Source organism: Protopterus annectens, chromosome 7.part0, assembly GCF_019279795.1.
Source record: "Protopterus annectens isolate FY-2018-M chromosome 7.part0, PAN1.0, whole genome shotgun sequence".
NCBI lineage: Eukaryota > Metazoa > Chordata > Ceratodontiformes > Protopteridae > Protopterus > Protopterus annectens.
This window is the reverse complement of record NC_056739.1, coordinates 777,185,379-777,196,672: the sequence shown is the minus strand read 5'-3', so window position 1 is coordinate 777,196,672 and position 11,294 is coordinate 777,185,379. Positions and strand designations below refer to the sequence as shown.

Sequence of the window (11,294 nt, the reverse complement as noted above, 5' to 3'; positions counted from 1 at the left end):
CCTGGGATACTGTCACATCCACACTCACACTCAAATTTTGAGGTTCACTGTTACACCACACACACACTAATATAATTCTGAGGTTATAATACCGAAGGACATGTACCAAGTTGTTGCCTATCTCACCCTCAGCTAATATCTCAGTATACCTAAAACGTAACTCAGCAGTCATTCTCAGACCATGATATGCAAGTGCATTTCAGCCAATTTTCTGGCTCCCTCCCCTCAACAGACCTCTCAGGTGCTTTGATCAGTCATGCATACATGTCTTCCTGTCTTTGTTCCCACTTTCTCCACCCCAGTTTTGCGTGATGAATAAGGACATTGCTGCTCCAGTTTTACAGGGAAAGTCCAGAATTCTAATGAATAATAAAAAAGGGCAATACACTTGGCACTTTACCATAATATGTATTTTTTTTATTTCTTTTTTTCAGTCATTTTTTTTAGAGTGCTGCACTATGAATTGTTACAATGTTTATATGCAAATATGCTAAACTTAATTACATAATCACAATACACAACAATGACCAATGTTGCACTTATTAATAGCCGACAGAATTTCCGGAACTTCAGTTAATGAAAAGATATATTTTTTTAAAAGATTGGAAGAAATACTCATGCCAGAACACCAATACCCAGAGATTCTTTGATTTTGTCAATGCAAATGTCTTGGAACAGCTAGTCGATACCCCCAAAAGGGGTGATAATATCTTGGATTTGGTATTAACCAACATGAGTAACTAGTGCAGCATCCCTATAGTATCATCCTCCCTGGTAAGATCCAACCACAAAGTGGTAACTTTCTAAGTCACCATCTTCCCCAACCCCCCTCTAGCTAGTATCAGACATAAAAACTTCTCCAAAGCTGATTACAGTCTCCTAAGGGATGGTATAAACAGCTTCACAGCACTATACAAGCATTTATATAGATGCATGGTGTGACACTGCCAGCCCAGCTGTCTGGAATTTTGGAAATTGTCATATGTCATTTGTGAATATTAATATGATTCATATGTTTGTCTTACAAATGTAAGATAACTATATGTTATGTGTATATTAAACTACTGGTGCAGAAATGAGTGTTGAACTGTATTTTATGTACTAAGCTTCAAGAATGTAACCACAGTGAATCCTACTGGAAAAGAACAGAAATGTATGCAAACTATACACCTGTGCAAATGTGTGTTTTAATAGCAGAAGCTGGAACATACAGAGTTAACTTGCAAAACATCAAGAAAAAAAGTTGAAAACTGAATCGTTTTATTATTGTGTTCTCTCAATAAGCAGACACAATGTGTCGAGCTAGAAGTTTTTCTATTGTCTGGAAAGTAATTTTAATTACTCGGTTTAAAATGTCAAGTGTTTTATTGCTTCCTAGCAGCTGCACATCTGAGAGGGATGTATTTCTCACACAGACATGATAAATTCTTAGTTTCTGTTAGCCTGGAAACTGAAGGCAGGTGTCAAACAGTGATGTCATCAAGGCTAACCCAGCAGTACTATGGGATACTAATTTAAGAACTCTCTCAGATAGAGAAACTGGGCATTTTGTACTTGGTCTTGGATCTAGAAACATCCATTCAGCACTTCTGCCTGCGTGTTGCTCTGTTAAGTAAGTTATTTAGGGCACAGTATCTTTCAGATACAGCTAGGAATACAGTAAAGATTAGATGTTTTCTGTATTTGAGACTGTCCTGCAATGTTGTTTTAAAATATCTCCTGTAATTCTGAACTCTGTATTCACTGTGTTGAGTTATTGAGTATTGTCTTGTTCTTTTATTATTTATTATTAAACATATTTAAACTTGGGCGGCCATGGTGGTGCAGTGGTTAGTGTTGCCGCCTCACAGCAAGAGGTCTTCTGGTTCGATCCTTGGCTGGGGTGCCTTCTGTGCGGAGTCTGCATGTCCTCCCTGTGGTCACGTGGGTTTCCTCTGGGAGCTCCAGTTTCCTCCCACATCCCAAAGACATGCTGTAGGTGGATTGGACACTCTAACTTGGCCCTAGGTGTGTGTGCGTGTGTGTGCCTTCTGTGGAAGGTTGGGCGCCGGGCTAGCAACTCGACACCATAAAACTCCACTGTCAATCATGGGCGGACAGCTGATCCGCTGTGGCGATCCCTAACCAGGAAAAGCTGAAAGAAGAAGAAGATTAAACATATTTAAACTTACCTTTGTGGCCGATATTTGTGACACATATTTAAGCTATTACAGTACTTGCATATATATTTGGTGACACTTTATAGGCCACTCCAATAGCCTTGCTCTTGGTCACACTTACCATTTGGATAATAGTAACACTACACAGCAGGATTGGTCACCCTTTGTAAGGGCCTTCTAGTAATTGATAAGGAGGGATTGATGGCAGTGATAACTGCCTTATAGTCTAGGCAGAAGAGGGCATACCTAGTAAACATGTGCCAGACTTCCCCAAGTGTGTGTGTTTGTATATAAATCAAATCTCTAAGTGTGTGTGTGTCAGCTACTGGGCAGGGACATGAAGCACTGGTTGGACAGAGAGGGTGCTGGAGGCCTTGACTTGACCCAAGAGATCTTAACCCTACAGCTGTGCCAGTGGGGATTTTTATTGGGGATCTGGAGGAGGGAGAGAGAAACCAGCCCTCGGACTGACTGTGATCCCTGTGTGCTCTTAAGGGAAATTGTACTTTACTGTGCGTGTACTTGTCATCCTCCCATTGTGTACGTCCCTCACTGTTGCCAGTGGTGAGGATTGAGGCTCCTTGATTACTGGGCCAGTGCAGGGGCATCACACATGGAATCAGGAATATCCAACAGGACTAAATCATCCTCCACAACGAAGAGTAAACCTGTCTGGTGGACATCTGCAAAAAATAAATTCTATAACAAAAGGAAAAAAATTGCTGTCCAATACCAAGAAGGAGCAGGTGCCCAATTGGAAGCAATGTCTCCTCAGACTGAACAAGCAAGTACTAGTGAAATCCCCCAAAGCAAACAAAGAGTCCCAATTGGCCACATCTACTAGAGACCATCATAAGGCCTTCTTCACATTTGTCCACAACCTCAATGGAAGCACCCAGATCTATTCAGAACTGGTGGTCAAGGCCACCACATATACAAATGCCATAGATATAGCAAACTTGTGGCTGACAGATTCAGCAAAAACTTTATCCCTCTGTCCCATCAGAACATCCTCAGTACCTGCCCCCTTCTCCCCTTATATCTAGGCAAGAGGTCATCACTGCTCTCTCAAATGCAAAAATACAGCCTCCATGGGACCCAATAACATCCCAGGCTGCATCCTATGTGAACTAAGGCAGGAACCAGCAGCACCATTAGTCACCGTATTCAACCAAAGCCTGAATACTGATTCATCCCAGCTGAATGGAGGACAGCCACTGTCATCCCTTTACAAAAAGGTGGAGCGTCCACCGATACAGGAAATTACAGACCCATCAGGATAACTAGCCTGATCAGCAAGGCCATGGAACGGATCATGGACCTCATTAACAATGCCACTGGCAACCTCCAAACACTCGATCCCACACAGCCTGGCTTCGTCAATGGGAGTTAATTTCTGCTAAATTTGGTAGACTTCTTTGAGACAGTCACCAAAGCCATGGACGAGGGGAAGATGGTGCACACTGCTAACCTTGACATGGCCAAAGCCTCTGACACTATTCCCCACTCAGGCAGGCATAACAGATAAACTATTTCAACTAGGCATCAATCCATGTGTAGCAAACTGCCTCACTGATAGAACTCACATACTCAAAATTGGGGAAGCCACCTCAAGCAGTAGACTCATACAAGCAGCGTACCCAGGGTTTGGTGTTTGAGCCTCTGTTATTTGGGATATACTTTTCTGAGGTGCAGGCCAAAACCAGTGGCCTATGGCTGACCAAGTTTGCAGATAACTGCAAGGTGGGTGCTGTCATCAATTCCTCTAGTGATGTGGACATCCTCCAATAGGGTCTGACTTAGACAAATGACTGGTGCCAGAAGCATGGCCTCAAGCTGAAATCCAAAAAATGCATCATCATCCCCTATGGGGAGAGTGACATCCCCACAAATTAGCACATTAATAATGTCCTAAGCACGCAATCATTTGTGAGAGATGTGGGCACCCAGGTTGACAGCAACCTGACTTTTGACCACCACATTGCTTCTGTTGTACAGAAAGCCTTCTACATGGCCCACCTCATAAGTAAGGGTATCTCATTCAGGGAGAAGGAGGTCGTAACATCCCTGTATTCGCTGGAGAGAAAACAGAGGTTCTTCACCAGGAAAGTCAAGGGCCTCAAACATCTACCATACATAGATAGGCTAAAAGCCCTATCACTCTACTCAGTTTAATACAGACTCCTCAGAGGTGACCTCTGTTTGGCATACAAGGCGATCACGATCATGGACCCCACCTTGATAGGACTGCTGCATATCCGCAAGTCAAGCTCCACTCGAGTAACCCATATGCGTGGCCTCAACCTGGTCTTTAACATCAATAAGACTTATTGGCGGGACATATTTGTGTCCTAGAGAATCCCCATCTACAGAATAGACTCCATCTCCACATCAAGCAGAGTACCTCTTTACCCCTTTTAAGCACAACCTAGATAACTGGATGGGCAACAGAAAATATACTCCTGGGATTCCACCAGTGCCCCTGCTGGACAGGGACATTGGGTGCGGACTTATCTAAACATGGGCTAAACTCTTAGGCTTATAAGGGCTTTAGGGCTAATAGCCTAGTAATCTCCTATGATCCTATGAAAAGAAGTGTAAGTAGAGACCATGCTGATAGGGTGAAACCTGTACAGAATACAAACCATTTATTACAGTGAGAATAATAGGACTTTAATTGCACCTTGGCCTGTTTCCACATATGTCATTTTAAGAGAAGTTATGACTGCACACAGCTACATGTGCATGTATGTCATTCACCTGATCCCTCCCTCAATGACATGTGATGACAGATCATGAGTGCACACAGCTACATGTGCAGCATATGCTCTGTATCCAATTCCTTCCTCCCTCAGTGGCACATGTTTTGGCAGACGCAGGTCACAAGTGCACAAAGCTACATGTGCAGTGCATGCCCTACATTCCTTTCTCTCAGTGATGTGATGACGAGCCAGAAGTACTCACAATTGCATGTGCAGTGCATGTGAGAGGTGATGAGTGCCCACAGCAGCATCTTCAGTTCATACCTTACATCTGATCCTTCCCTCCCCTCAGGAACACAAGTGGTGACAGGTCATGAATTCACACAGCTACACATATGATGCATGTGCTATCTGATCCCTCCCTCCTTCAGTGACACATGTGATGGCAAGTCATGAGTGTACTCTGTTATGCATAAAGTGGATGTCCTGTATTTTGATCCCCCCCATCTACTGCCACATATGTGGTGACATGCCACACATACATACACTTGCATGCAGCACTGGATGTCCTGTATCCAATTCCTCACAGCCTCAACTCAGGTATCAGGAATCAGTTTCTGGCATGTGTCATAAGGCAAAGTATACCTGTAACATTTCATCTCTCCTCAACATAGAATAGTAAGCTTTTACAGATCAGTACCACACCAACCAGCTGACCTATCCTATACTGCGGCTAGTAACCAAACCTAGGTCACCAGCACTATGCCTGAAAATCCTCCTGCTGTTTCAATAGTGACATGATAACGGAAGCTCTCTCTTCAACAGTGCTGTGCAGTTCATTTACATGTCTTATGCATACTCTCCACACAGTACAACTAATATGAAATCTACATGGCCAAGCAATACTGACAGACCATATCCTATGCCACCTTCTGCACATAAATGGAGCCATTGCCCATCTGACACATACAGTGACAATTCTCTCGTAGCATATCAGACATGCATTTCTTAGCATTCTGTAACACAGAAAAACTTCAAAACTTCCATGCTTCACTATTATAAATGCTATGTCTCAGACCAAAAGTAGCTTTCCATACGCACAAAGCCCAAAAAATCAAGTATCTGTGTACCTTAATGAAACACTGTTTTCCACCTTCCATGCAAATAGCTCAAATGCAGTGGCAGATATATTCAAAACACTTACCAAACAGGTTATCTCTAAATGTGGAAGAATTGAATCCGGTGTAGCTGGTGTTGTAGGTTTTGGTCCCAGTTGTTGTTGTATGAACAATGTGGATCTCTTGTGGCTTCACTGCGAAGAAGCTGACTAGGATGGTTATGAGTATGAGAGTTACAAGGAGGAATGTAACAAAGGAGGCTTTGGAGTAGATATCAGCACCCACCATGCATATGATCATACACAGCAGAAGAATTATGGAGGCATACATCACGCTGTACAGATAACCTTGAGGAAGCGCATGGGTCCCATCTGCCACTGAACTTCCTGCAAAGAAGAAAAAAAGTCAACGTGCAAGCCTTAAAGTTAACTATGGAAGTGCTCGGTATAATTCCCATATTCTGTGCTTTTCCTCATCTACATCACTGATGACAAACTTTGCCTTGCACCACTGTCTCCACCAAAGAATCACTAAGATGGCCCTACTGCTTCTGATTTTCCATCAAATGCCAGTGAACTATGATACAGTTGTGCTCAGTAAATGGAACATCTAATAGTTTCACCCATTTACATGAACTGAATTATCATCCTCCCACATCCCAAGGAACAAATCATTACTCTTGGCACTAAAGCAAGCCCTCCTCCTCCTGCAGGTTTGAAAGACTGCTAATACTGGTTTAATAACCTAACTGACTCGAATCCCATACACATTTCAAAAGTTCACTGTGGTCCTTTTTTAGACGTTCTAAAGAAAGACAATATAATGTTCCATTTTCTGCGAAGAACAAAGTGGCAACAAATAATGGGTCCAGATTACTTTTTTAATGTTGCTTACTTACAGCTGTGCAGTGTGCTTATGTAGTAGAACTTTGGTATTAAGTCTGCATATCCTACAAAGAAGTGCTGTATGACTAATATTGTTCAGACCATCACAATTAAAGTGCATAAAATAACAAAAATCAGCAGCTACACACTTGCTCTTTTTTCTCCTCTACATTTGTTTAACATATAACTGGGCTAGCCTCATTCACGGCCATTCTCAGACAAGATATGAGGTACAAGAGTAGCAATTCAAGGCATTTTTTTAAAAAAGATCACACAAGATTTCAGAGAAAATACAAATTCAATTACACACAGAAAAAAATACAAATAATTTACAAAATAAAAGATAACTAATGCAGTATCAAGGAGGTGGTTACCTTTATACTCTTTACACAATGCCTCAAGGGATTTAGATCCCCAAAACAGGATAAAAGGTACAAAGTAAACAACAGTTTATGTCCATATATATTTACAGATGTTCTCAGTGTTGAGTTCACAAGGTGGTACAGGTGTATACTTTTCACCATTTTTATAAAGTAGGTCCCTCTTTCAGAGGGTATTAGAGGTGGGAATTTATACGGACTAAGGCACAATTAGGAAGGACAACTGGGAGATTCCCACTCCCTTGCTGCTGTAAAAGGTTTAAAGTTTTCTGAGAAATGTTGATAAAAACATCACCCAAAAGTGAAGTAAATATGAAACCTATGTTGGTCCATGAAAAGGTAATACAGTACATCATGTTTGTGTTCATGACTTAGTTTTTTTTTTTTTTTTTTTTGGTGCAATGAAGATGGAAATAAGCAGATTATGAAACATAATGGTATGGAAAAGTACGGACTCCTATAAAGATTTAAAAAAGACATTTATGATGAATATGAAAATAAAGAGAGTCTGATGAAAATGTGGGGGATCCATTTTCAGAATAACGTGGACAACTGCTTGTGAAGCTGCTGAGCTACAGTGGATGGGTGCGCAAGCAACCAGTCAACAGGTACAGGAAATGCAATAACAGGCACTTCAAAGGAGAAATTTCCTGCTAAATCCTTTCTTGTTTACAAAAGAATTAATGTATAAAACAAAGGAGATGAAACTGTTAAAAGAGAGAGAGAGAGAAAGAAGACTCCATAACGAACAATGCACTGGGAATTCTGAACACTTAAAAAGGATAAATGCTTATATGGCAAAGTACAGATGACCAAGTCCTACTTATCTGTAACAAGGGTTATCTGCTAAGATAACTCGGTACTGGCCAAGATTTGAAAGCCCAGACGCCCTATCCTCTACATTCCTGCCCATATCTTGACAGGGAAGCCTTCAGCTGTCACAGGAGGTGAATCTTAAGGCTTTTTCACTTCCACAAAGAAGGAGAGGAAAGTACCTACCTGGAGCTAGAATCATCTACCAAGAGTACATTTGCAGCCAATCACAATATCATACAAAAAACAAATTCAATAACAATGGAATCAAAGAAGTTGAAACCATCTCAACTATGCACTGTCTGAGGGACAGTAGGTGGGTCCTGCCACTGAGGCAGTGAGGAATTCTATTGCTACAGGTAAGTAGAACTTGCATATCTGTACTATGTACTAGGTTCATCATTTCCACTGCCACAGTGGCATTTTGGATAGATTTCTACAGCTTATCCTACCTGGGAAGTAGGAGGACAGGGATCCAACAGCCTTTCGAGAATGGTCATAGCAAAGCATGCTCTGGACCTTGAAAAGGAATCCAGTTTCCAGAGCTTTGTGAAGTTATGTTTATATGACCAGGTTGCTACCACTAGAATGCTTCTAGAGTCCACCCCTTTCCAATATGCCTTTGAACAGATAAAGGTCCAAGTCGAGTGATCCTTAACCTTGTCTGGAAAAGATTTACCATGGTGGGAGTAACAGAAAACAACCATCGGACAATAAGACAGGATGAAATTTTTTAGCACCTATACTGTGGACAAAAAAAAACATTCAGCAGTCCCAAAGGGCTTTGTTCTGTCAAGACAGTAGCTAAGCTGCCTGTGCGCATCTGATGTAGAATCTTTCTCCCTTGTTTCTCAGATCACAAAAGAACACTGGAAGATCGATAGTATGATTTATATGGAGCTTCCACTCTTGAGGGTCTGGTCCAGGATCTGCTTAGTCTGTCATTGTGTTTTGTTCTGATGGAATGTACGAGGCCTAAAGAGCGACAGAATGCTGTACAGCCAGTTCCCAGGCCATCACTTCCAACCTGCAAAAAGGGTATGACATTGTACTCCCTTGTTTGTTCAGGTCCCACATCGTTGTAGTGTTGTCTGTGACCACTAGAAGAGGACCCAGAGTCAGTAAGCGGTGAAGAACTTTTAAGGAATGAATTACTGCAAACATATCTTACATTTATATACTTTGGCATATCTGCGGACCCTAAAATCCTTTCACTTGAACTTCCATGGACACTACTCCACACACAATATCTGAAGAAACTTACAGAAAAAAAATGAAGAAACCATCTGGATAGATTGGCAAATTGGACTGGGGTCTCAAGAGGGAAAGGAAGGAAGGGAATCCTGGATTCAGAAACAGTGGATCCCTCCAGCACTGCTGCTCCTGTTTCACAAATCCCAGTACCAGTACCTAGAAATCCAAGGAATGAAGATCCAACAATTCTTCAAATACCACTGAATTTTTCCAATGTGTAGTCTGGCTAGTGGTGCTACGAGGCCTAGAATTTTGTGGAACTTTCTTGCTGAGGCCACATCTAGAAGAGTGAAATTCAGGTTTATCACTTCCTGCAAAATCTTATCTTTTAGTCCTGTCTCTTTCACTGACCAACTCTCTAGAATTAACTGGTCCCATCTCACTAAACTCCCCTTAGATGAGGCTGTCCACTCTTTCAACTCCACCTTTCTAAACATACTCAACTCCCTTGCTCCTCTCCGTACAATCAAAATCAAAGCTAACACCGCTCCTTGGCTGACCAAATCTACTACAGCCCTGATGAAAAAACATGACAGGATATGGAAATTATGGACTAAAACTAAGACTCTTCTACAGACCTATAAAGAACTTAGAAATCAAATAAAGAAAAGACAAGATCAACTTCTACGCAAACCCTCCCACTACCCTAAAATCTGACCCTAAAAAATTCTGGAACACAATCAATCATATACTGCATCCAGGTAACCCTTCCCCTCCTATCCCATGCCCAAATAAAACTCCTAAAGAAACTCCCACTGCATTTAACAATCACTTTATTGACTCAATAACTACCATAATTAATGCTCTTCCCACTAAAAAAAAATACTAATAACCCCACATTATCAACTTCTCCTCCTTACCCTTCTCTTTTTCCCCTTACATCAGTCTCAACTAACTATATTAAATCTCTACTCTCTAAACTCAAACCCTGCTCCCCCTCAGCTGATAATCTACCTTCCTACTTCTTACAGATTGCTGCTGAACCTCTAGCCTATTCAGTATCTATCCTGATCAACCCATCTATCTCTGAATCATATGCTCCAGCAACATGGAAAACATTCTATACATTACCTATACATAAAGAGGTAATTCTTCTGATATATCAAACTTCAGACCAATTGCTATACTGTCTTCCCTCTCCAAGATTCTTGAGAAATGCATTCACAAGCAGATAATGCAGCACCTTCTCCAACAGAACCTTCTAACACAGACACAAGATGGATTTCATCCTAAACACAGTACTACAACTGCACTAATATCCTTCATCAATACTGTATCACTGGCCCGTGACAATAAACTAGTTTCAAGTCTGTTCCTCGACATGTCCAAAGCCTTTGACACAGTCTCCCATCCCCCCCTCCTAGACAAACTCTCTCATTTAAGTTTCTCTCCTCCCACCATATCCTGGTTTTCTAGCTCTCTCTCTAACCACCAGCAAACTGTTAAATGGCACTCTGCTCTACCCCCCCCCCCAAGCATCCTAATGGGTATCCCCAAGGATCTATACTTGGTCCACTGCTCTTCAATATTTTCATTAACCTACTTTACATCTCTTGTCCTCACTCCACAACTGTACAATATGCAGATGATTCGACTGTCATCACCATTGTAGACAATCCATCTGACCTCCACTCTACTACTACCCAAGCATCCTTCAACACCACAGAGACAAGGCTTTGTGATGATAAATTAATTCTCAACCCCAAGAAAACTAAGCTCCTACTCTTACTCCCAAAAAACCTTATCAATCTCACAACTACATTTTCCATCCTATCAAGCAATAGCACTATTATTACTGCTGAACCTAGCACCAAACTGCTGGGAGTCTTTATAGACAATCAGCTTAAATTTGATCTCCAAGTCACTACCTCTATCAAAAAGACTCACCATAAAGTTGGACTCCCTAACCGCAACAAAAAACACAACCAATACAGCCAGAATAATAGGTTCATAGGTTCATACTAGGCTATCTGCCCAAGGGCAT

At 41.6% G+C, this 11,294-nt stretch overlaps 1 protein-coding gene across 1 annotated transcript in view; it reads right to left on the bottom strand.

The window, feature by feature from the left end:
• The window catches only part of SLC12A9 (solute carrier family 12 member 9), an 843,978-nt gene that overhangs the window by 620,376 nt on the left and 212,308 nt on the right, over positions 1-11,294 (bottom strand). The window contains exon 4 of the mRNA XM_044076336.1: positions 6,066-6,365. Within this exon, the coding sequence (XP_043932271.1) occupies positions 6,066-6,365 (300 nt within the window). The remainder of the gene's footprint in view (positions 1-6,065; positions 6,366-11,294) is intronic.